Genomic DNA, 25,135 nt, shown 5'->3' on the forward strand with positions numbered 1-25,135 from the left:
TGATGTCGAAATGTTTTTCTCTTAATATTTCTTGATCCGTTAAAAACAAAATATGGCTCCTGGAAGTCAGACAAAATTTCCATCAGGATTTGTAAACTGGTTGGGATCACCTTATGTGAAACTTAAATGAGACAGTGAAATGGGCGAGCATAATTCACTGACTTAGCGCTTGGTCCAGAATGAACTGCTGGCACACCACACTTCGGGCTGCTATGTGTGCCCATTCCCTGGGTGCTCTCTGCAGCTGGCCTAAGTGCCAGGCGATGCTCACAAGCTGAGCTCACGCCTGGAATGCACGTTCCTTGCTGTTCCCTCTCTGAAGGTGTCGCTTCTCTCTCTCCCCACAGGGACCCTCTGAAGATCCAGCAACTCCAGAACCAAATCCGACTGGAGCAGGAGGCCGGCGCCCGGCAGCCTCCGCTAGCCCCGCGCAGCGCGCCGCCCTCGCCGCCCTTCCCGCCGCCGCCCGCCTTCCCCGAGCTCGCGGCCTGCACGCCGCCGGCGTCCCCGGAGCCCATGAGCGCGCTGGCCTCCCGCTCCGCCCCCGCCATGCAGTCCTCCGGCTCTTTCAACTACGCGCGCCCCAAGCAGTTCATCGCCGCGCAGAACCTCGGGCCCGCGTCGGGCCACGGCACGCCGGCCTCCAGCCCCAGCTCGTCCAGCCTCCCGTCGCCCATGTCCCCGACGCCAAGGCAGTTTGGCCGCGCGCCCATGCCGCCCTTCGCGCAGCCCTTCGGCGTCGAGCCCGATGCCCCGTGGGGCTCCTCCTCGCCGTCTCCCCCCCCACCGCCGCCCCCGGTCTTCAGCCCCACGGCTGCCTTCCCGGTGCCCGACGTGTTCCCACTGCCGCCGCCACCACCGCCGCTCCCGAGCCCGGGGCAGGCGTCCCACTGCTCTCCCGCCACCCGCTTCGGCCACAGCCAGACGCCTGCGGCCTTCCTCAGCGCCCTGTTGCCCTCGCAGCCGCCGGCGGCGGCCGTCAACGCCCTGGGGCTGCCCAAGGGTGTCACCCCCGCGTGAGTAACAGCCGCAGGCCTCCGCCTCCCTGCCTCTCCACCTCGGGTCGCCCTGGGGCTCCCACATCCCATACAGGCGCGCCCATCAGCCTGCAACCCAGAGCACCTCAGTAACATTTCACACATTTCCCTCCATGCGATGTAAAAATTCTTAATGGCAATTTGATTCAGTGATTCTTGCGTGGCCACTTGACATGATCAAAATCAGAACTTTTTCGTCTGAATTAATATGAGATTCTCATGAGGAACTATTCAAAATCTATGCAGTGCTCTCAATAATAATGACGGGGGGAGGGGCTTAGCTACCGTTTACCGAGCACTGTGCTAAGCAACTCACGTATACTATTTCAGATACTATTTCAGTCGATACTACATTCCTAAGAGGTAGCATCGCCCCAGTTAAACTACTGAGGAGTGTAGGAGTTGAATACATTGCCCCGGGTCACATAGCCACTAAACCGAGACAGGAATCCATGCTCTCACCACTAAACTATGTGTTTTATTATAATATTTCATGCCAGCATTACAATGGGTGCAAAGGAGTTTGGTTATTAAGTATACACTTAGTGTTTTTGAAAAACTTAAATTAACAGATTTAAGAAATAAGCCTTTGTGTGAATCTAGTGATTGACTAGAATGTAGATAAATGAGGGTGTATGCAACCTAGTGGAGAAATGATGCTGCCAGTTTTGTCCCTGGCCTGTGATCTCGAGATACATTACATGCCTCCTCTTATCTGTTTCTGTTTGCAGGTGATCTAATATGTCTCTCCTTACATCACAGTGATGATGTGGCAGCCCTATGAGGTCTTTAAAATGGAAAAACTTTGAGGATAAATAACAACCACAGAAGTACAGTAAAATCCTCAAAAGAAATACAGTACAGATGTTTGGCATGTTTGGTTGAAGAGTAAAATGAGTAAAAGCTAGCACTCACTCATTTTACTGAAGATTTCAAAAATGAGTAAGTGCTCGCAAAGGTTAAGCCAGCACCAGTATCTCAACTCTTCCTGCTGAAATCCTACTTCAGAGTTTGCCAGAAGCATACTATTGTTCAGAGAGAAAAAGAAGGAAACTCTACTAAAGAGCAAAAAGGAGAAGATCTTAGAATTCAAGTTATTTTCCTTCATCTATAAAAGTGTTCCATTGCTAGGATATACTTATGCCACCTTAAAGGCCAGCATTTCTATGTCGGGTCTCCACGAGGTGTACCAGGCAGCTTCAGTTAGCACTGCTTCTTTTGTTGGGCACTTCCTAAATGTTGATTACATGAATTTGAAATCTGCCTTCTTCTCAAATCCTTATTGGACGAAACACAGTCAAATGAATATGTAAAGAAACAAGTCCAATAAAGGAGCCAAATATAGTAATGACGTGATAATGGACTTCTGTTAAAAGTTATCAGTCAACTTGTCTGAGGAGAACCTTTGTCTTTCTCCCCTGCTTTTTCTCTTTGAGCTTTTATTTAGCTGTTAGAAAAGGAAGTGTATTATCTTGGTACAAAGAAGCTATTAGAGAGACCCAAAGAGCCAGAGTTTGTTGCATGACACTTTTTCCTCCTCTCTCATTAAAAGGATACCAAGTCTTGCTTCCCAGGAAGAGGAGTACTGTAAATAATCTGTTCTAATATTTCTCATAAAGAATTTGATCAAAGATTACTTTGGCAAAGGTGGTAATGACTGTGCCATTTATCATTTTTAGTAGAAACAGCAGTTTGTGCTAATCAGTGACTTTGAAACCTTCTTAAGCAGTTTTAAGGGCTTACTTCAAGTAACAGGAGCACTTGCTTCTTGTCACCATCTTTCAAAGTGACTCATTTTATGGAGTCAAAATAGCTTATAATTGTTACCACAAGAGTCCAGTCATTCCTGCCATTTTAAAAAAATTAATGGGGAAGTCATGCTGATTTTGTGGCCATGGAAAACTGTACCCAAAGATAGGTAAATGCTGTGACATCTAAGTGGAAATACCCGACTACAGATTGTTAGCTCCATGCCAGCCCAGTAAGCCATTATTATGTGGTTACCATTTTGTCCTCAAGGAATTTTCCTGTTGCTAAATCACACACACTTGAAGAATTCATTATTTTGGTTTGATACATATGTCTTTTGAAACATGTTTTTCCTCTGGCATACTATGGGATCTGTCATTTGCATTCTGAATTAAAAACAAAAATGTTACTATTTTTGTTTATCATAATAATCCAAATAATTTGCTAAAGATTGAGTGTCCCTATCAGGGCTGCCATGACTTTGGCATCCTGGAACTTGCAGGAACTGCCAAGTTATCACAAGATGTATATATTCAGTTTCACTTATAAGTGTTATTTCTTTAGCTGGATGGTTTTGCCATATATATCAAGTACCAACAAATAGACTGATTACATATAACGCAATGAAGTAGACATTCATTAGATTTTTTTTAACCTGCCTTGTTTTACCAAAATGTTAAATATAAATTTCCAATATCTTAGTTTTTCTTTTTTCTTTTTCTTTTTTTTTTTTTTTTTTTCTTTTTTTTTTGAGACAGTCTTGTTCTGTTGTCCAGACTGGAATGAATGCAGTGGTGCGATTGCAGCTCACTGCAGCCTCCGCTTCTGGGTTCCAACAATTCATGCCTCAGCCACCTAAATAGCTGGGATTATAGGTGTGAGCCACCATGCCCGGCTAGTTTTTGTATTTTCAGTAGAGATGAAGTTTCACCATGATGGCCAGGCTGGTCTCAAACTCCTGACCTCAGGTGATCTGCCCACATCGGCCTCTCAAAGGGCTGGGATTAAGGCATGAGCCACTTTGCCCAGCCCCTCTTAGTCTTCTTAATCATCACTTGCATACTTGCTGTTTTATTCTGTTTGTTTCGCATTGTTCTTATTTTAATCTGTAGACAGGAAGGTTAGTAAGTACTAAGTTTCTAAACAGTCAGTGGAGATAAGGTTCTGTTTCTCATATGTTTGTGTAGCAGAGGTCAAAGCAGGGAACAAAGGTCATGGATGTCAGTGATAAACCACAAAGCCAAGGCAAAGGACAGTAAATTTGGGGAAGATGTAGCATAAAGGAAGAAAGGCGTTTGAGGAACTGTATGTATAGAAGTTCCCCAGACCGCATTCAGCCAACTGCATGCTGCTGTTGTGAGCTGGAGAGAGGTTGACTGCGGTCTGGGGAACTTCTATACATACAGTTCCTCAAATGCCTTTCTTCCTTTATGCTGCATCTTCCCCAAATTTACTGGGGTCACTGGCAAAGAAAATACTGCCCTGCTCAAAGCTGTCGACAGATACAAATACTAAGTTGACAAACCCTTTTAGATGGAGGCAGTAAGGAGAGCATGCCTTAGAGAGAAATCTGTTTGCACTTTTATAAAATTAATGTATTCTACTCCCCTCACTATTGCTGGTAAGTTGGTGTTACAGCCTCCATCATTGCTGTAACCATGTTTCTCTACATAGTAAATCAGCCCTAAGAGATGGAAGAAACCCAGAAGATTGGGCAGTGCCGACAGGCATAGTGTGGCAGTTCTGCCTCTGCTGGTCTCTGAGCAGCTGTACTAAGTCTGAAAGGTGAATCAGATCAGGTCCATCTCTGGAACCAGACTGGCATTGTTTCTTTTGCCATCTTCACATTCTTGGAATCTGTGCTCATAAGGGAGTGCCACATAGCCACAGAGCCACAATGTTGTATGCTCTTAACTGCCTCTTTTATGTAAGCAGGGCTTTGGTTTGAAATGTTGCCGCATCTTTGTCACAAGAGCATGTGTCAATAAGAGCTTTTATTATATAAGCCCACAGCTCCTTATGGACATTATCTCATTGTCCCTCTCTTTCTCCCTGATAGGAAGCAGGTAGGTGGGGACACTGTCATCATTGTTACTCAAGAGGTGACAGGAGTTCCCAGGGTTCTGGAAAAAATGCCTGAGCAAGGAGAGAATAGCATGACTTAGGTTCATCTCGAATAACTCTAATGTCTAACATTTCTTGATTAAAGAAAACTGTTGTAGAAGCAGCCAATCAGAATCCCCTGAGTCAAGGAAAACTTTGTTAACAAATTTAGTTGTACTTTAAGATTCATGACACAGGGCATTTTAAACAGTTTTCAAGTCAAGACCGTGGTTAGATAGTAACCAGTGAAAAAGAATCCAACAGATACAAGCTGCAATGTACTTTGCAGACATCTCATTATACCTATCTTTCTCCTATTTTTGGGGAAACAGATAGCATGGGGCTTTTCATTCTCTGACCTGAAGGGGTTGGAGGTGTTATTATGGGCTCATTAGGGTCCAGTATCTTACCAAGTTGTATCCAATCCTGGGCAAGTATTTACCAACAAATTAGTAGGTGAGGCCTCCAGGATCCGCTGCTACTGGGTTATTCTGTTGAAATGTCTCTGCCCCTGGGGTAGCTCAAAATCAGACCTGTACGGCTGTGTACCAAGTTGTACAGAATGAATGAACAGAAGTAACCTGAGGCCAGTGGATCACGAGGTCAGGAGATCGAGATTATCCTGGCCAACATGGTGAAACCCTTCTCTACTAAAATACAAACAATTAGCCAGACATGGTGGTGTGCACTTGTAGTCCCAGCTACTCGGGAGGCTGAGGCAGGAGAATTACTTGAACCTGGGGAGCGGAGATTGCAGTGAGCTGAGATTGCGCCACTGCACTCCAGCCTGGTGACAGAGCAAAACTCTGTCTCAAAAAAAAAAAAAAAAAAAAAAACCCATGTGCCTTTGTCATTTTCTTTTTTAAAGAACCCAAAATACAATGTGAGGAGAATTTGATATTAGAATAAATTTATCTATTTTCCTTTAAATATGAGCTTAAGGTGCCCATTTTTTGTACTTTAGCAGCCTTTGCTTTACCATAAAATTCAGTAAAAGGAAAATAGAATTGACATACAAAAACTCAGTTTGTATATCTTGGGCTCTTTTATATATTAATTAATGCATTATATTCTTGAATATAAGTGATATTTAAATGCCAACATGTTAATGAATTTGCTCACTCTGAAATGTTGTGGAATTTAGTTACCATCAGATTTCACTGAATGTGAGAAGAGTAGAATAACAGGACTTGTAATAGTTAAATTATCTGGTTGATTCTGGTACCCTATCTCTTACATCAATATTGTGCTCTGGAAATTTGAGTTTCTGAAATCTACTCACGGAATTGACCTACAATAGCATATCAAGGGAAGGATGCTTTCAAGACTATTCAGTAGCCAAAAAAAGAAATCACTTGGGATTTGGTGCTGATTGAATCTGGAAGACTTTACCTTCCAGATGCTTGTGTATATGTTTGAGATGTTTTTATCATAACCACATCAATATTATTTTTAAATGACAAATGACTTACTGTTAAAGCCAGAGTAAACAGATCAGTAATGTTTTTTGTACAGTTGGGCTAAGTGTGTATACAATGAAGTATTTAGTCCGGGAGGCCTGTTACGAATTGCTTTATTGGTTAAGGTTTGCCTCAGTATGGATTTTTGTGAAGAGTTCTGGTTTTGGTAACTACTAACTTTGAATACTACTTTATTTTATTTTTTTAATTGCACAAACCATCAAAAAAAAGGAGATCATCTCTTTGTCACCACTCTTTTTATTTCCTAATGAGTTGCTATTCTTCATTTATCAAAGGAAGGTGCCACTTCAGGGAGCAGAACTACAACCATCTTACAAACTCTAACATAGCATTAGTTTTATAGGAAAACAAACTCAGTTGCCAAATTTTTGCCTCAAAACTTATCATTGCTTTTCTTTCCTCATGCCTCCCCTTTCAAAATACTTCACTTTTATTTCTAACTCTCACCTTGCATGCTACCCCTAAACCCTGTCCTCAGTGTTTAACACAATTTCGTAAAGTGCTTCTGAATTACATTAGTCCAGTGAGATGCTCTGAAAAAGAGAAGAGGTTCCGTATTAGAATAAGTGTGAGAAAACTGTATTCTATACCTCTTTCCTCATTCACAGTGCCCATCTGTTGGCCCTGCCAGGCTGGTTCCGGTCACAGGACCTCTGCACTGCCATGCTCTCCCCGTAGGTCTCACGTAGCCAGCCACTTCCTATGGTTTAGGCCACCACTGTAGAGTCAACCTCAGAATTCTGATGGACCACATTGACTGATACAGTCATCTATTCATACTTCTGCCGTTTCATTGCGTTTACCACCTCCTGATATGTCTTGCCTTCCATTTTTTTTCTCTTATCTCTTTCTGCCATATCCACCATAAAAATGCAGTTTTTCTAACTACCATGACCTAGTTCAACATTGTATTTCTACACCTAGAACAGAGTTGAACACTGAGAAGGCAATCAGTAAGGGTTATTTGCACATTCTTGGAAATTCTGGTCAAGAATTCTTGGCATCTTTTTAAACTCCTTCCCCTCTTCCATTCTGTTTCTCTCGGCCAATCTCGTCTCTGTGACTCACTTCCATGCTGAATATTTTCTGATCCACTGATATTTCAGATCCACTCTTACTATACCAGGCGCTGTTCTAAGTGTTTAGTACACATTGGCTCATGTAGTTTACCCAGTGATCCTATGAGATACAAGCTGTTAATACCCACATTTTACAAAGGAGGAAACTGAGACATATGGTCATCAGGTCACTGGCCCAAACGACACAGCTTTTAAGTGGTTAAAACAAAATAAAACAAAAAAGCAGCTTCTCACATCTGTTTCTTTATTCCTGCTGACTCTGAATTTCTTCTTCTTCTTCTCCATTCTACTTGTCTACATCCTTATTATCTTTCAAGGGCTTAGAACTTGCCTCTTTCATGGAGCTTTCTGCAGTCATTCTAGCCAGCACTGTTTTCTGTTTCTTTTTTATTCCAGTTGCATCTAGAATTGGTTCCACATGGTTTGTTCCTTAACTTATTCCCCAACTCGGTTATCAGCCTCTGTGATCAAGGACCATCCTTTAGGATTTGGGAGGTCTTTGCCATCTCACTTAAATAATGTTGAGTGCTCACTTTGGCAGTGCGAATACTAAAATTGGAATGATACAGAGAAGATTAGCATGGCCTCTGTGCAAGGATGACACACAAAGTCATGAAGTACTCTGTATTTTTAAACCATATAGCCTCTATGAAACTGCCATTTTTGTAAGTTAAAAATGTTCAAATATTAATCATTGTAAATATTGCCCACTGAAATCTTTTCTTATTCCCCTTCAAGTTTCAATTTCAAGTACTGACTGCTAAGATTGGCATATCTCCAGCCACGTACATTTGCAGAAAGTCAGATTTGCAATGCAATATGTCATGGAGCTCATGCTTGTTGAAGAGAATCTTTGATAGGCTGGACACATTCATTTTAGTAGGAGGCAGAGGTGGCCTAACAGCAAACTCTAGGTTCAGAATCTAATTTTCATAGCCTTCAAGGATGAATGCAATATAAACTGTGTAGTAGATAGTGATGATCATTCCAACTATAGAGGCAAGTATTTGTACATGCTATCTACAAGGCACCAAATAATGTAAATAATGCATGTGTCATCATTGCTATAAATTGTCCTCTTTCAGGACCTAACTATTTGGGTACAGAACCTACAGTTCCCATCACCACTTATGTATGTATGTACAAACATATAAATTAGTCCAAATTCTAATTTTCTCTCATTTTTCTTTGTGGAAAAACAAATAAGAAAGATCAGTAAAGGAAGATATAAGTAATTAATGGTACAGTTATTCAATATACTAACTTGAATTAAATGTACTAAGAAGCAAAAACTGTTAGTGTTCAGACTATCATGATGAAGCTTTTGGGTTTTTTAAATGTATTTTCGTTTTTATGCATAAAATCTTCATACATAGAATTCCATGATGTCATCAGGCATTAACAATCACTTACCTTAGAAACCAACTCTTTTTTTCTAGGCTTTACAGGCCTTGTATTGATGTATTGGCCTAGCACTGTGCTCTGCTAGATGCTCAATAAATATTTGTCTAATCACTATTAGACACTTAAAAATATCTTTCAGCTGGCAACAGTGGCTCATGCCTGTAAGTCCAGCTCTTTGAAAGGCCAAAGCAGGAGGATCACTTGAGCCCAGGAGTTTGAGACCAGATTGGGCAACATAGGGAGAACCTGTCCCTACAAGAAATGGAAATTTAGCCAGGCACAGTGGTATGCACTTGTGATCCCAGCTACTTGGAGGATGAGGCAGGAGGATTGCTTGAGCCTCCTAGGATGTGAAGGCTGCAGGGAGCTGTGATCACACCACTGCATTCTAGCCTGGGTGACAGAGTGAAACCCAGTCTATAAAAAGAGAAAACATATTTCAGTTGATTAATTTTTATTTCTGTGCTAATTATTTGGAACCAAGAAAATATGAGTACCTTAAATTCTGTAAGTAAAGAGGAAAATTTCTTTAACATTGTGGGAAATTAGGAATTAAGTAACTGCCCTTAACACTGGAAATCTTGATATGTTGAGGGAATTGACTTGTTAAAAGATAGAGGCCAGGTGTGGTAGCTCACGCCTGTAATCCCAGCACTTTGCGAGGCTAAGGTGGGTGGATCACGAGGTCAGGAGTTCGAGACCAGGCTGACCAACATGGTGAAACCCTGTCTCTACTAAAAATACAAAAATTAGCCAGGTGTGGTGGCATGTGCCTGTAATCCTAGCTACCCAGGAGGCTGAGGCAGGAGAACTGCTTGAACCCAGGAGGCAGAGGTTGCAGTGAGCTGAGATGATGCCACTGCAATCCAGCCTAGGCAACAGTGTGAAAATAATAATAATAATAATAATCAGGGTTTTTACTTGAGCCAAAGACTAATTGTAATTGTACCCTTTGAAAGGATAAATTACCCTTGTGACAGGGACACAAACCAAGGTGACAACTCTATGAAATGTTCCAGAGCAGTTGTTCTAAGTCCCTTTAAGAGTCAAATATACTGAGAAATGCTTCCCAAGGAACAGGACTTATTCTACAGTGAATAGACAGATATTTTCTGGTCCAAGGGAACTTGTGGCTGACTTTTAAAAACCAGTTCTCTGCTCCTCTGTTGAGATGACCTGTTCTGACCTTGATGGTCCCCCTGTCCCCGGTTTCTTTCTCATTTGTGCTGAGAACACAGCTCTCAGTGTAGTCTACCTGCAGAAACACAGTGGTGCCTTCTGTCATCGAAGGTTGCTCATCAGCACATAGTTGTGCAATGGTTTACCTCGCACAGGCTTACAGTAATAATGGGAACGTGTGTATTCCCAGTCCTTGCTGATGTAACAGAGAGCTGGCTGTCTTCAGTTTACCTTTAAGATGACTTCAGAACCTAGCTCTTCTAGTTCTCAGATGCAAGGCTGTAGTCAAATGCAGAGAACTTTACATCTAAAATTGTATAATTTGTACTTGTCCTGAGGCTGACTTTTTATATATGGTCTGATTTCACATGGCTCTGGCACAAGTCTTCTTGACTGAGGAGGGGAGGGGAGAGAGAAATCAGAAGTAGAGATAGATAGTACATCCATTCACTCATTTCAGAAATATTATTTGAGTGTCTGTTAATAGCACTGTGATTAACAAAGGAGCCATGGTAAGGGAGAGACAATATGAAAAAGCAATAGCAGAGTGATAGATGCTATCAAGAAAACAAACATGATAGAAACTACCAAGAAAACAACTAATGGGACAGGCTTACTCAGGGACATCCTTTCCAAGGAGTCATTAAGCTGAAGACTGATGATAACAACCCCAGGTAAAGCAGTAGGAGGAGAGAGGGTCCAGGCTTAGGAAAACTAGCAAGCTATGTACGTGTTTGTTAAAGGATTGCATGGTACTAGAAATCGAAGTTATAAATAATTCCTGTGGTTCTTACTGTCTCAGGGTCTCCCTAAATATCAAAATCAGTTCGTAAAGTCTAGTGTTATCTTATTTGAACTTCAGGGCAAATGACTAAAAGGGACAAACCTAGAATAGCAGGTTTTAATCAGTTAGCATATTTTCCACCGTAGGTATCAGAAAACTCAACTACAAGGAGATTCGATCTACGGGGTTTACTGACTTATGAAAGAAGTCTGGGGTAGGGCAGTTTGGTGGTAGGTTAAGACAGTGCCCCCAAAACATTATCAAGGCCCAGGTACTCTCCGTCTTTTCGGTCTATCATCATTGGCACATTTGGGTTCTCCTCTTACAGTTACAGAGTGAACACTGCTGCTTTTGACATTGCATTTCTGACACAGTGATATCCAGTGAAAGAAGAGGGGCATTTCTTCCTTCTGTTTCTTTTCAGAGATGAGAGAATTTTAACTAGAGCACCGCCACCCTCTCACTCCCCGCCACTCCCCCATTCTCATTGGCCCAGGCTATATCGCATGCCTTTGGCCAGGCTAATCACTCTCCAGGGGACTGAGGTCATTTAAATTGGTGTACATTAATTACCCCCTGAGTCTGGGGAGGGGGATCACATTTCTATAAGCACATTGAAGGGTGAACACCCAGCAACATCAGGAAAAATTCAGCAAGGAAGCAAAGGGGAGTGGCCAAGAGGAAAGAAAGGCTGTTGGGAAGACCAGGAGCACAGGCCTCAGGAGTGCGTGGCATCGTGACTCAGGAGGGACGGGGGCAGAGTCTTTACAGGATCCTCAGAGTTTCTGCTGCATACTTAGTGGCTGTTTTGTTCCCAGCACTGGTGGGTGAAATGGTGAACCCAGTGTTTAGGTACGTTCCTTAGCCTTACTTGTGCTTTCCACTGTATCAGTGAAGTGACATGAGGCACATAGTGCCTTGACACTTTGGCAGTTAAGTTTTTTGTTTGTTTATTTTTTTTAATATTTTTTTTTTTTTTTAGACGGAGTCTTGCTCTGTCGCCCAGGCAGGAGTGCAGTGGTGCGACCTCGGCTCACTGCAACCTCTGCCTCCAGTGTTCAAGTAATTCTCATACCCCAGCCTCCCAAGTAGCTGGGACTACAGGCACCCACCACCACATCCAGCTAATTTTTGTATTTTTAGCAGAGATAGGGTTTCACCGTGTTGGCCAAGCTGGTCTTGAACTCCTGGCCTCAGAGGATTCACCCACCTTGGTCTCCCAAAGTGCTGGGAATACAGGCATGAGCCACCACACCCGGCCTGCAGTAAAATTTTTAAACTTAGAAATATCTTATCATGAAGTATGTAATATAAATAAGGAACTATATACAATTTATATGTATACCTTAATAAAATGAAACTCTTACCCATTTCTAGTACCTTTGAAGCCCCCATGTGACCCTCCCCAATTGCATCCACTACTCTCCCTGAGAGGTAACTGCTACCCTGAATTTCTGAGTTAATCATTCTCTTCTCTTCATGGTTTTACCATGTACGTATGCTCCCCCTCCATTTCTTGCTAAAACTTTTGCATGTATCACCTAGAGAACTTGTTAAAATACAGATTACTGGGCCCCAGCTCTGAATTTGTGATTCAGTAGGTCTGGAGTGATGCCAAAAATCTGCATTTCTAACAACTTCAGGTCATGCTAATGCTGCTGGTCCAGGGACCACACTTTGAGAACCACTGCTGTAGCAGGGGACTGTTTTGCTTTTGCCTGTTTATAAACACAAGTATATCATATATATTCTTCTGTGACTTGCTTTTTTTCCACCGGAACTTTGTTTTTGAAGTTCAGCTTTGTTGATATGGGTAGCGATAGGTCAATTCATTTCCCCATTGCTTAGTATTCTGTTTCTCATTAATTTTTCTCCACTGCCCTGTGAGAGAAAAGGAAGAAAAATAGGAAGCAACTTGCTTAAGGCACCCACAGAAGTGATTCTGTACCCCCCGAGCATCCAGCACCAATGACCCTTGGCTCACACAGTTCAGGTCATTGTTGCTGCCTTTGGAAGGAAAGAGGCAGCGAGACATCACCTGTACTAAGAGCCCTGGGCTCGCCCAAAGTTCAGGAGGCTTTGGGACACCAGGCACAGCAGGACCCGCAGACCTCCCAGAGCCCTCTTGTATAAAATAGACCTCAAATAACATTGGCCTACCCTAATCAAATCAGGATATAAGGGGATGGAAGGGAAGGTAACAAACTTAATATTGATTTCAAATGGGCTAGGCACTATTGTTGAATAATGATTACAAAGCACTAGAAGACTGAATATGACAGAAATATGGTCTCTTTCAACCTCTCAACATTCATATGTGGTATATATTTTCCTCTCAACATTCATATGTGATACATATTTTTTTAAAACTCGCCCAAGGTCACAAACAATACAAGATAGAGTCAGATTTTAAACCTAGGTCTACTTACAAATCATATCATTCTTTCACTTTATGCTGCCGCCTTGCTGAGACTAAAATGTAGGCCTTCCCCATCCTTGGCATCTGCCTACCCACTAAGGCATACTCCCCTAATGTATGTGAACTTTCTCTGAAACCTGGATCCAATTAGTGTTACCTGAACCAGCTTTCATGGTTCTTTCCATAATAGTTGCAATAGATGTAGCATAAAAAAGAGTGGGAGGACATGCTGACACCTTGCACTGTCTTTGTTGGACTTGAATGTTTGACTTGGATTTATATGCCTGGCGACTAACTATACTGCCTTGTGTTTTTGTCCTGCAGAGGATTTCCAAAGAAGGCCAGTAGAACTGCTAGAATAGCCTCTGATGAGGAAATTCAAGGCACAAAGGATGCTGTTATTCAAGATCTGGAACGAAAACTTCGCTTCAAGGAGGACCTCCTGAACAACGGCCAGCCGGTACTGATAGATTTGGGACCCGCATTTGGAATATTAGCTACCCACATACCTTTCTTCCTTTTTCTAAGACTTAGGGCTCTTGATATTTGTCCACATTATTATTATTATTGTTATTATTATTATTATTATTATTTTTGAGACAGGGTCACACTTCACCCATGCTGGAGTGCAATGGTGTTATCACAGCTCACTGCATCCTTGACCTCCCAGGCTCAAACAGTCCTATGACCTCAACTTCCTGGGTAGCTGGAACCGTAGGCACATGCCACCATGCCTGGCTAATTTTTTATTTTTATAGAGACAGAGTCTCCCTATGTTGCCTAGGCTGGTTTCAAACTCCAGAGCTCAGGCTATCTGCCCGCCTTGGCCTCCCAAAGTGCTGGAATTACAGGCGTGAGGCATTGCACACAGCCACGTTATTTTATTACCCTTGAATGTCAACATTTCTCTTAATATTAACATTTGAATCCAGAGACAAAAGAGAAAACGAAAGGCCTTCCTTCTATTCAGTCTTCACTGCTTTCTCCTATGCATAAAATCTTTCTAAGAATGAAGAGAGTTAAGTGGGAAAGAAAGGAAGAAGGAAGGGCAGATATCTGGTTGGGAGTGGAACAAATGAGCAATGCCAATGATATTAAAAAAAAAAAAAAAAAAAAGCAACACAGGGATTCCATTCTGACTGATAGGGTTGGGGAGGGATGGAGAAGGTGTGCTTTGGAATGGTTTATATCTACCCAGAAACAGCAATCTGCAATTAAAGTATCAAAAAGAGAATTTGTTTTCTATGGTATGTACTGCTTATACACACACACAAAAATCTACTAGAGAAACCATTGGGGAAGTTCTGTTCTTTTCTCTCGTACTACTACTAGACATTGATTCAGCATCTGAAAGAGTAAAGGCTGTTCCAAAATCTTGTTCTGTTTTGCTAGAGCAAGACAACTAAACTGTAGGAAAAAATAATTATTTTACAGCTGCAGAACTGTACAATACCTAAATAGATTTGGTAAAATATATAGATAAGATGTTTTCTCCACTGGATTTAAGTCTTTCCTCATCAGTTTTTTGGTTTTCTTTTTCCATCTCTTTTGTTGATGCTATTCTTTTAAAATACTCTTTTCTTTTTAAAATACTATTTCCAGAATATTTTAAGGGGATGGGAAAAGCGAATCTAGAAAATAAGACATACCAGGTAAAGGAGAAGAACCTTCTGTAGCTTTATTAAGGAATTATCACCAGAAAAATTTGCCTGGCTCTTAAGTACAAAAAAAAGGATCTTTTTGTCTAAAATCTCCCTTTCACACACCTTTTTCAGAGTAGAAAGCTCTCTCTAATTATGTTTTCTGAGAATTTTAATTATCAAACATTGATAAATAAAACTCTGAGAACAGACCACACTTGAATAGAAAGGTGAAGAGCAGAGGAGGGGTGCTGAATGCTGATTTTAGTTATTAGGGTATCTTAATCTGATTAAGAAAGATTAAAATTTGAATGAAGTTTTGTGTTAGTTACTCATTTCTCTGAGTATAGAAGATTTTCACAAAAGGAAAATATTTTCTCCCTGAAATAAGTGATTGCATGTGTAAATGTACATACTCTGGAAGTTTTCCCTGGCTCTGTCAATTAAAGCCTTTAAAAGATTAAAATACATACATATGAGAACTTTTTCAAGTCAGGTAAGGCATCACTCCAGTTTTTTTTGTTTTTTGTTTTTTTTCTTTTTGGCTATCTATGTCAGTGTTCCTTATGGACTAAGATTCTCTTGGTTAAGGTAAGACTTCCATAAGCTATTGGTCAGCCCACATTATATATATTATATGTATTTTTATATTCATCTGTTTAGCAGTGAATAACATTCACAGTAAGTTCCACAGTTATCCATATTTGAGAGCTTAAAATGATAAGTAAGGTTTCCCTTTTTAGAAAATGGGATTCTCAACCAACTTTTTCCTAATATTATATATTATTCTCTTTCTTATTTTTGGTGTCTGTAGACAAGGGCTTTTATAGCCAGATGGCATAGTGACTTAGAAACAAAACTGTGAGGTATATTTGGCTTCTAGTGGTAGCAGGTGCATTCTGGTGAAGGAATAGATATGAAATTGATATTTCTGCTTATGAGGAACAGAGTGGAAATCACTTCAGGCCTGCCTTTGATGTGTTACAATTCTCCATGAAAAGATTAAAAAAGCTTTTTAAGAGATCAGATATTTAAGACTCTTTGAAAAATGAATTCACTAGGCCGGGCGCGGTGGCTCAAGCCTGTAATCCCAGCACTTTGGGAGGCCGAGACGGGCGGATCACGAGGTCAGGAGATCGAGACCATCCTGGCTAATACGGTGAAACCCCGTCTCTACTAAAAAATACAAAAAACTAGCCGGGCTACGAGGCGGGCGCCTGTAGTCCCAGCTACTCGGGAGGCTGAGACAGGAGAATGGCGTGAACCTGGGAGGCGGAGCTTGCAGTGAGCTGAGATCCGGCCACTGCACTCCAGCCTGGGCGGCAGGGCAAGACTCCATCTCAAAAAAAAAAAAAAAAAAAGAAAAAAAAAAAAAGAAAAATGAATTCACTGATTTTTTTTTAATAGGTGTAAGAAAATTAATTTAATAACATAATGGACTCAGATGCTTCATGCAGCACTCAGACTCCTACCTTTGCCTCTTCTTGTCCTCTGCCCTTTCTTTATTAATTGAAATAATTTGAACTGCAGGACTATTTGTCATTTGGCATTTGACGTGTTTCACTTCCCGGTTTCAGCTGGGACTGAGACCAGCAATTACTGGAAATTATAAATTTACCCAACATATTTTCCTGATTAGAAAGAGCTTCCAGTCAAATTTGCATTTATATTTAGAAGTTTGGAAGTTTATCTGAAATAATTTCTGTACATTTTTTAGATTCTGCCTTACCAATTATTCTCTATTTCTAATCAAACACTTGCTTATAAAATGCCCCTGATGAGGCAGATGATGTCTGAAAGTTCCTTCCAGACCTGTAAGTCTAAGGCACTTTAGAATGAGTATTCAAGAGCAGGCATCACCCCAATAGTCACACAAAAATGCTGGCATTTCTTATGTATAAGAATGGCATAGGTAAAACGGTTTGGGCCAATTCCAAAGTGCTAGCTGTGAGATGCAAGAACACTACCACTTTCTTTGCCTGATGGGCAAGCAGTCTGCTTCTGAGTCAAGTCAACTGAGCCCGTTAGCTTTGGCAAGTGTCTTGCATAAACCTATTGCTAATTCAGCCATGTGCATCATTCTCTGTGGATTATAATAATTGCCTCCAATCCCCTACATTACACAGCAGCCTGGGAAATGCTCTTAGAGGTGAGAACCCCATCACTGCCAGCTCATCCAAATCTTCCTTTAGCTAATGTTTACTGAGCACATACTGTTAAATGACTGATAGAATGATTTCCATTAGTGATACCCGTTCTTTTCTTTTTAGTCAGTTTATTCTCCTTTGAGTATCTTTCTCTTTTTTCTCTCAGTCAGTGTTAGAGATGACTTGGCTGTTCTGAAGCTGATGGACGACTATAAAAATAACATCTCTTTTAAATTGTATTTTGCTGTTTTAATATCTTTTTTTCTATGTTTTTCATTAAGGACACGACAAATCTTTTCTGTGTGGTTTCTGCCTTACCACTTATTGCTCACTTTAAATTTGTGCTGTACCAATTGGTGGCTCTCTGGATTAGGCCATTAGTACTAGAAAGGGAGGTAAAAAGGTAGAACAGCTGAAGCAAGAAAAAGAAAATATGCAGGTATCTGAAGCTGGAGAGAGAACAGTTGCAGAAAATCATTAAAATGTGTTGTTTTTTACTCTTTTTCATAGGGCAATACATATTTGTGATTTTGCTAATTTTATATTTTTTGGGACTTATTTTGTTTAGAGGTTAACATACGAAGAAAGAATGGCTCGCCGACTACTAGGTGCTGACAGTGCAACTGTCTTTAATATTCAGGAGCCAGAAGAGGAAACAGCTAATCAGGTACACCATGTTGCTCTGGACTTCTTAGGGTAACATTTATTATGTCCCCTTTTTCCATCTTCCTTATGGATACTGTTTTTGGGATTCATTCTGTGGAAAGTAGAGGGCAAGTCACAGAAGAGTAGTATTAATATCATCAGTCAACCTCACAGCTAATTTTTATTGAGCACATACTATGTTAAGTGACTGACAGAATTCCTTCCATCAAGTGATGCCTGTTCTTTTTATCTTCTTCTTGATTATTCTCCTTTCCAGTACCTTTCCATTTTCCTATCCTATGTTTTTGGCAAAATAATTTTGTGTGGAGAAACACATTTTCACTGACATTGTTTGAAATAACTAGTGAATATTTCCCATTAGAGTTGGCCCTTGAACAACACGGGAGTTAGGGGGACCAACCCCATGCACTGTTAAAAACCCGCATATGGCCAGGCACAGTGGCTCATGCCTGTAATTGAAGCACTTTGGGAGGCTGAGGCAGGCGGATCACAAGGTCAGGAGATTGAGACCATCCTGGCCAACATGGTGAAACCCTGTCTCTGCTAAAAATACAAGACTTAGCCGGGTGTGGTGGCACATGCGTGTAGTCCCTGCTACTTGGGAGGCTGAGGCAGGAGAATCGCTTAAACCCAGAAGGTGGAGATTGCAGTGAGCTGAGATTGTGCCATTGCACTCCAGCCTGGTGGTACAATGAGACTTCGTCTCCAAAAACAAAAAAAACCACATGTAACTTTTGACTCTTCAAAAACTTAACTAATAGCCTACTGTTGACTGGAACCCTTACTGATAACAAAGAATTTATTAACACATATTCTGTATGTTATATGTATTATAGACTGTACTTTTAAGTAAGCTAGAAAAAAGAGATGTTACGAAGAACATCTTAAGGAATAGAAGTTACATTTACAATTCATTAAGTGGAAGGTGGGTCATCATAAAGGTCTTCATCCTCATTATCTTTAATTAGAGTAGTCTGAAGAGAAGGAGGAAGACGAGGGGTTGGTCTTGCTTGTCTTGGGTTGCAGAAGAGGAAGAAAATCCATATATAAGTGGACCCATACAGTTCAAACCTGTGTTGTTCAAAGGTCAACTGTTTAGCCTTAATGGCTAGTCAAAAAAAAATAGAAAATATTATCTGTTTATCTTCTTTCACATATATACAGATGCTCTTTAACTTAGTATGAAGTTATGTCCCAATAAACCCATTGTAAGCTGGAAATATTGTAAGTTGAAAGTGCATTTAAGGCCGGGCGCAGTGGCTCACGCCTGTAATCCCAGCACTTTGGGAGGCCAAGGCGGGTGGATTACCTGAGGTCAGGAGTTCGAGACCAGCCTGACCAACATGGTGAAACCCTGTCTCTACTAAAAATACAAAAATTAGCCGGGTGTGGTGGTGCACACCTGTAGTCCTAGCTACGTGAAAGGCTGAGACACGAGAATCGCTTGAACCCGGCAGGCAGAGGTTGCAGTGAGCCAAGATCGTGTCACTGCACTCCAGCCAGGTGACAGAGCGAGACTCCATCTCAAAAAAAAAAAAAAAAAAAAAAAAACAAAAAAAAAAAAACTGCATTTAATACACCTAACCTACTGAACATCATAGGTTAGCCTAGTCTATTTTAAATGTGCTCACAACACTTACATTAGCTTACAGTTGGGCAAAATCATCTAACACAAAGCCTATTTAAAATAAAGTATTGAATATTTGATGTGATTTATGGAGTACTGTACCGAAAGTGAAAAGCAGAATGGTTGTGTGAGTACTTACAGTACCGTTACTATCAAATGCTTATTGCTAGCACAAAAGTTTCACTTAAGGAAAATTGGAAATCTTGCTGCATTCTTATTATTTCTATTATTAGTCTTCACATCTTTTTTCTGCCATTACAGGACATTGGTTCTCCTCATGCTTCTGTAGGGAGTCCTCTGGATGGTCAAAAGGTTAAGCTTTTCACCTTTCTTCTTCCAGTCTTTCACTGTGTCTATTTTCTTCTGTTCTTCCTGTTTTACGTGTGTTTCTATCTTTTCTGTCATATATTAATTATAAATGTTATGACCAGTGTCTATTTCATTTAATATCAGATACACAAAATTACTGCAACATGAGTTTTCTTGTCATGTATTTACCAGCTTGAATTTATTTATTTATTTTTATTTATTTATTTATTTTTGAGATGGAGCTTCGCTCTTGTTGCCCAGGCTGAAGTGCAATGGTGTGATCTCGGCTCACTGCAAACTCTGCCTCCTGGGTTCAAGCAATTCTCCTGCCTCGGCCTCCCCAGTAGCTGGGATTACAGGTGCACGCCAACATGCCTGGCTAATTTTGTACTTTTAACAGAGATGGGGGTTTCACCATGTTGGTCAGGCTGGTCTCGAACTTCTGACCTCAGGTGATCCAACAGCCTTGGCTTCCCAAAGTGCTGGGAATACAGGCATGAGCCACAGTGCCTGGCCTCCGACTTGAATTTAATTCTGTCATTAGTGGATACTCTGAACATTAAAGCAAGAAAAGTTTTTCATTTGTTATACCTTTCTATGGGGAAAAAATGTGCTAATTCTTCAAGTGATTAATTTGATAGCAATTAGATGAAGCAAAACAACTTGTGGTATAATTCTTGCAGTTTTATTCATACTGTTGTACTTCTTCCCTCAAACCAACAAACTGTTTTTTAAACACTGAGTAACTTCTTTAAGAGGAAACATCGTTAAAGTCATATTTCATTTAATATTAAGTAGGGAATATTTTACGTAGACTGCCTTGTCTTCATTGCACTTTTTCCTTTTTGTTTTGGAGACAGGGTCTCACTCTTTTGCCCAGGCTTGAGTGCAGTGGCACAATCACGGCCCACTGCAACCTCAACTCCCCAGGCTCAAGCGGTCCTCCCACCTCAGTCTCCCAAGTTGCTGGGACAACAGGCATGTACCACCATGCCCAGCTATTTTTTTTTTTTTTTTAATTTTTTGTAGAGATAGGGTCTCACTTTGTTGCCCAGGCTGGTCTCAAACTCCTGGCCTGAAGCAATCCTCCCACCTCGGACTTCCAAAGTGTTGGGAATTATAGGCATGAGCCACTGTACCTGGCCTTTATTGCACTTTATAGGCAAGGAAATTGTAGGATCCACCTTCATCACCATAGGAATGTCGATGGATTGTTTGCTTTTTTTTTTTTTAGGCAAATTTTGACTAGACTGTCCTATTTTTTCTTCTAAAGATGGTGGGTTCCTAGCAGCTGCAGAGCTGAGGAGGAGGCCCTTGCAAGGCAGGGATTGTTATAGGTGAAAAAAACAAAACAAAACAAAACAAAATGGTACCATTTTTTCCATTATTCTTTTGCTAAAATTGTGTTAATATGGCATCTGTTTGCCACATGTACTGTTAGCCTTCTGGAGAGATGCACCACCCTGCATCAGCTTTTACCCTGCAGAAGGAAATCAGCGTTCCATTATATTTTATTGTTATCAACAGTTTAGGAATACATAGCTTTGCTTTTGCCTTTTTCTTTCCTTCCTCTTCTTTCCCCTTGCCTGAGAGAAAAGAAGGAAAAAAAATTGATCTTTCTTCCCCCGCTCTTTTTGGATGATAGGACTTGAAGACAATCTGCAATACCATATAAACTCACTTCCAGATGTTTTTTGTTTCATATGCAATTGAATTGGGCTCAGACTGTGTTTTTAAGCTCTATGGTAAAAATACCACTGTCTTCTAGGTCCTTATTGGGGGGCAGGGATAGACTTGACACTTTGTCAGAAGGGATTGAGTCTGCTAACTTAAACTTTCCTTGATACAGGAATACAAAGTCTCCAGCTGTGAACAGAGACTCATCAGTGAAATAGAGTATAGGCTAGAAAGGTCTCCTGTGGATGAATCAGGTGATGAAGTTCAGTATGGAGATGTGTCTGTGGAAAATGGAATGGCACCATTCTTTGAGATGAAGCTGAAACATTACAAGATCTTTGAGGGAATGCCAGTAACTTTCACATGTAGAGTGGCTGGAAATCCAAAGCCAAAGGTGAGCTGGGAACATGGCTTTTTAAGAGTCATTCTCTGAGGAAAGGTTTAGCTTCCAAAATATAGCATGCTGGTAGGAGAAAAGAGATACAAATGATCTTTCTCAATACCCACGATATAAAGGGTTTTAAATATTCTGAAGTTCTGGGCCATCTTCCGGAGGCATTAGAAACCAAAAAAGGTGGTGGGGGAGTGGAGTTGGGGTTTGAAGAATAGAATACAGAATAACTAACAGGGAGCTCTTCACACACCTATACAGTTATTCCTCATTGTTACTACCAAATCGCAAATAACTAAACTGAGTTCTGTGAGGTGAGTTTCCAAGGTCAGAGAGCTGGTGAGTGGCCAAGCCTGCATATGAATCCAGTGCTCTGTACCATACAGAGAAGTAATGCTCACCACTGGTTGTAATAACTTACGGTCTTTAATCAAAACACCAAAGCTCCTTCTATTAATATTTACAGAGGGAGGTGGGGTGAGGAATATTGTTTAGAACGGATAATGACAAATTCTGATACCATGCAGGACTAGGATGACCTGGATGGGAGCCCTCCATGCAAACATATGGAAATGCTGGATAAGGAGCTGCCCTCTCTTTAAAGGAAGGCCTTAGAATCCCTGTTTACTAGCCCAGCAAGGCAATAAACAGGAGTACACTTTTCCCTAGAACTTGAGTGAAAAGAATAAAGAAGGCAAAAAATTAAAACCCCTAAACTACACTATCATATGATAGGGAGCCAAAAGCTGAGAAATGTGAAATTTAGTGCTGGATGATTAAAATTCTTAGAAGCAAGCAAAAAATTGCCTTATATAAAGGTAATAATATATGAAGAAATAACCATGAGGAGAGTTGTGTTAGGCCATTTTTGCATAAAGGGATTCCTGAGACTGGGTAATTCATAAAGGAAATAGGTTTTATTGGCCAAGGATGGTGCCTCACACCTGTAATCCCAGCATTTTGTGAGGCCGAGATGGGTGGTCAGGAGTTCAAGACCAGCCTGGCCAACATGGTGAAACCCCATCTCTATTGAAAATACAAAAATTAGCTGGGCATGGTGGTGGGCGCCTATAATCTCAGCTACTCAGCAGTGACCGAGATCATGCCACTGCATTCCAGCTCGGGGCGACGACAATGAGACTCCGTCTCAAAAAAAAAAAAAAAAGGTTTCATTGGCTCACAGTTCTGCATGGTATACAGGTATAGTACTGGAATCTGCTCCTGGTGAGGCCTTAGGAAGCTTACAGTCATGGCGAAGGCGAAGGTGGAAAAGGTGAATCACACAGCAAGAGTAGGAGCAAGAGAGAGAAGTGGTGGAGGTCCCAGACTTTTAAACAACCAGATCTCATGTGAACTAACTGAGCAAGAACTTACTTACCACCAAGGGGATGGTGCTAAACTATCATGATCCAGTCACCTCCTGCCAGGCCCCACCTCCAACATTGGGAATCCCATTTCAGCATGAGATTTGGAGGGGACAGACATCCAAACCATAGTAAGAGCCAATAGTACAAGAAACAGAAAAACAGAAGGCTAAGTATTGCACAATATTGAACAATCTTAAGTAGCCTCTAAAATAACTTTAAATTGATTGAAAAAATTTTAAAAAGAATGGAAACTATAATGAAAGAACAAGAATACAAATTTATAAAATAAGCATAGAGCAATGTACTCATTGAAGTAAAAAGCTTAATAGTGGCATTAAATGAAAGAAGGAAAAGTGATAAATATATATATATATACCTGACACTTTTAGGTGTTAATTTCCAATAGCTCCATGCATTGTTTTATTATTCCACTATGGCAGGTTTTACCATCATATTCTTTTCTTAAAACTGACATGCAACGCCAAAGTCAAAGATCAAAGAAAAAAGCCTTCAATTTTCAAACCCTATATACTTCCTAATAAAATGGGATTTTTAAAATAAACTCCATTGTTGTAGAAAACTTTTTACAATATTCTTGGCATAATTTACGTTAACAGCTGTGTATTCACAACATGTTATCAAATGCATGTATTTGTAGCTTATGAATGAAATTCAACAAGGAATTATATCTTGAACTTCCAAGATATTCACAAAAAGATTCTACATTATTTTCAAAACTTACACAAGACTTAAGATCACTGATCAAGTTCTAAGATTATTGATTCTTATAGAATACTACATTAACTTGAAAGATGGGCTTTTGTTTTTAATATAACTATTTTCTTCCTAATATAAATTTAAATGTTTCACAGCTAACTTAATTGTTTAAACTTTTTATTGTTAAATGTTATTCTTTCATCCCTCCTTCCTATCCCTCAACCTTCATTCGCCTTCCCATTCTTTTCTTCCCTCTCTCATTTATTAAAGGTCTACTTTGGCATATGCCATATAAATTACATTAGGATTGTTAAACTATGGAATATTCTTGTTTAAAGAAATACATGTTTTTTAGGCTTATGTTTTAAAAATATTTTATTCCTCCCTTGACATGCCTGTTCTAGTCGAGCCATAGGAAGATTGAAAATAATTTCTAATTTACCCTATTCTCATTCTCGTGCCCTCCCGAATTTCTCCCTGCATTAGTAGGCTTGGTAAAATTCTGGAAATATTTCTCAGATCTTATTTGAAAGTTGTATGCTAAGTATAATGGAGGTGAAAAAATATGATTAAAGAAATAACTCAAGAACTGGCATTGTGGCAACAATGCAAAAGGAAGTAATTGTATACTTATTACAGCTTCTTTTTTCCATCAGAAATAGTCAACCATAGCCAGGCGCAGTGGCTCATGCCTGGAATCCCAGCCCTTTGGGAGGCTGAGGCGGGCAGATCTCTTGAGGTCAGGAGTTTGAGAACAGCCTGGCCAACATTGTGAAACCCCATCTCTACTAAAAATACAAACCATTAGCTGAGCATGGTGGCATATACCTATAATCCCAGCTACTCAGGAGGCTGAAGCAAGAGAATCACTTGAACCCAGGAAGTGAAATTGCAGTGAGCCAAGATCACGCCACTGCACTCTTTAGCCTGGGCGACAGAGCTAGACTCGTCTTAAAGGAAAAAAAAAAGAAAAAGAAAGCATCAACTACTAAAAAGTAAAATAATTATGAAGTATGATACTTTACATAATTTAAGTTTTAGAACTGAAAGTTATTCGTCTAGTTGATGATTACTTTTTAGATTCTAGAGTTTAATATATAATATAGTTTCTGTAAATTTGGAGCTATCTGAAAAATATGAGTTTGAAAAGTTAGAGCAGTCATATCCTGATAATTCATGCATTTATTTAGTGCTATATATTTCTAGTCTTTTCCTTTCTTAGGATGGAGGTTTCAAAAAGATTTTTTCAGATTCAAATACTTTGACAGACAGTTGAATTTGAATGCCAGTCTATGTTACCAGTTTACACTGATTTACATGAAGGAAGAAGTTTGTTTTAACAACTAAAGGGTCTAAAGT

General features: G+C 40.4%; 2 protein-coding genes and 1 non-coding gene across 10 annotated transcripts in view; 2 read left to right on the top strand and 1 right to left on the bottom strand.

The window, feature by feature from the left end:
- Positions 1-25,135, top strand: part of PALLD (palladin, cytoskeletal associated protein) — a 434,423-nt gene that overhangs the window by 383,439 nt on the left and 25,849 nt on the right. For 4 of the 8 annotated variants that reach the window (XM_010384437.2, XM_010384435.2, XM_030918284.1 and 1 more), the window contains 5 exons: positions 348-1,016; positions 13,560-13,695; positions 17,591-17,689; positions 19,577-19,627; positions 21,474-21,695. In XM_010384437.2, coding sequence (XP_010382739.1) covers positions 348-1,016; positions 13,560-13,695; positions 17,591-17,689; positions 19,577-19,627; positions 21,474-21,695 — 1,177 coding nt within the window. The remainder of the gene's footprint in view (positions 1-347; positions 1,017-13,559; positions 13,696-17,590; positions 17,690-19,576; positions 19,628-21,473; positions 21,696-25,135) is intronic. The other 4 variants (XM_030918274.1, XM_010384436.2, XM_010384438.2 and 1 more) reach the window with 2 other exon arrangements.
- CBR4 (carbonyl reductase 4) overlaps positions 1-25,135 on the bottom strand; it is a 149,664-nt gene that overhangs the window by 3,092 nt on the left and 121,437 nt on the right. The window lies entirely within an intron of this gene.
- Positions 7,979-8,081, top strand: LOC115895787. The gene has a single exon (XR_004055903.1). It is a non-coding gene; the product is annotated as a U6 spliceosomal RNA (small nuclear RNA).

This window comes from Rhinopithecus roxellana, chromosome 2, assembly GCF_007565055.1.
Source record: "Rhinopithecus roxellana isolate Shanxi Qingling chromosome 2, ASM756505v1, whole genome shotgun sequence".
In the NCBI taxonomy this organism is placed as follows: Eukaryota; Metazoa; Chordata; class Mammalia; order Primates; family Cercopithecidae; genus Rhinopithecus; species Rhinopithecus roxellana.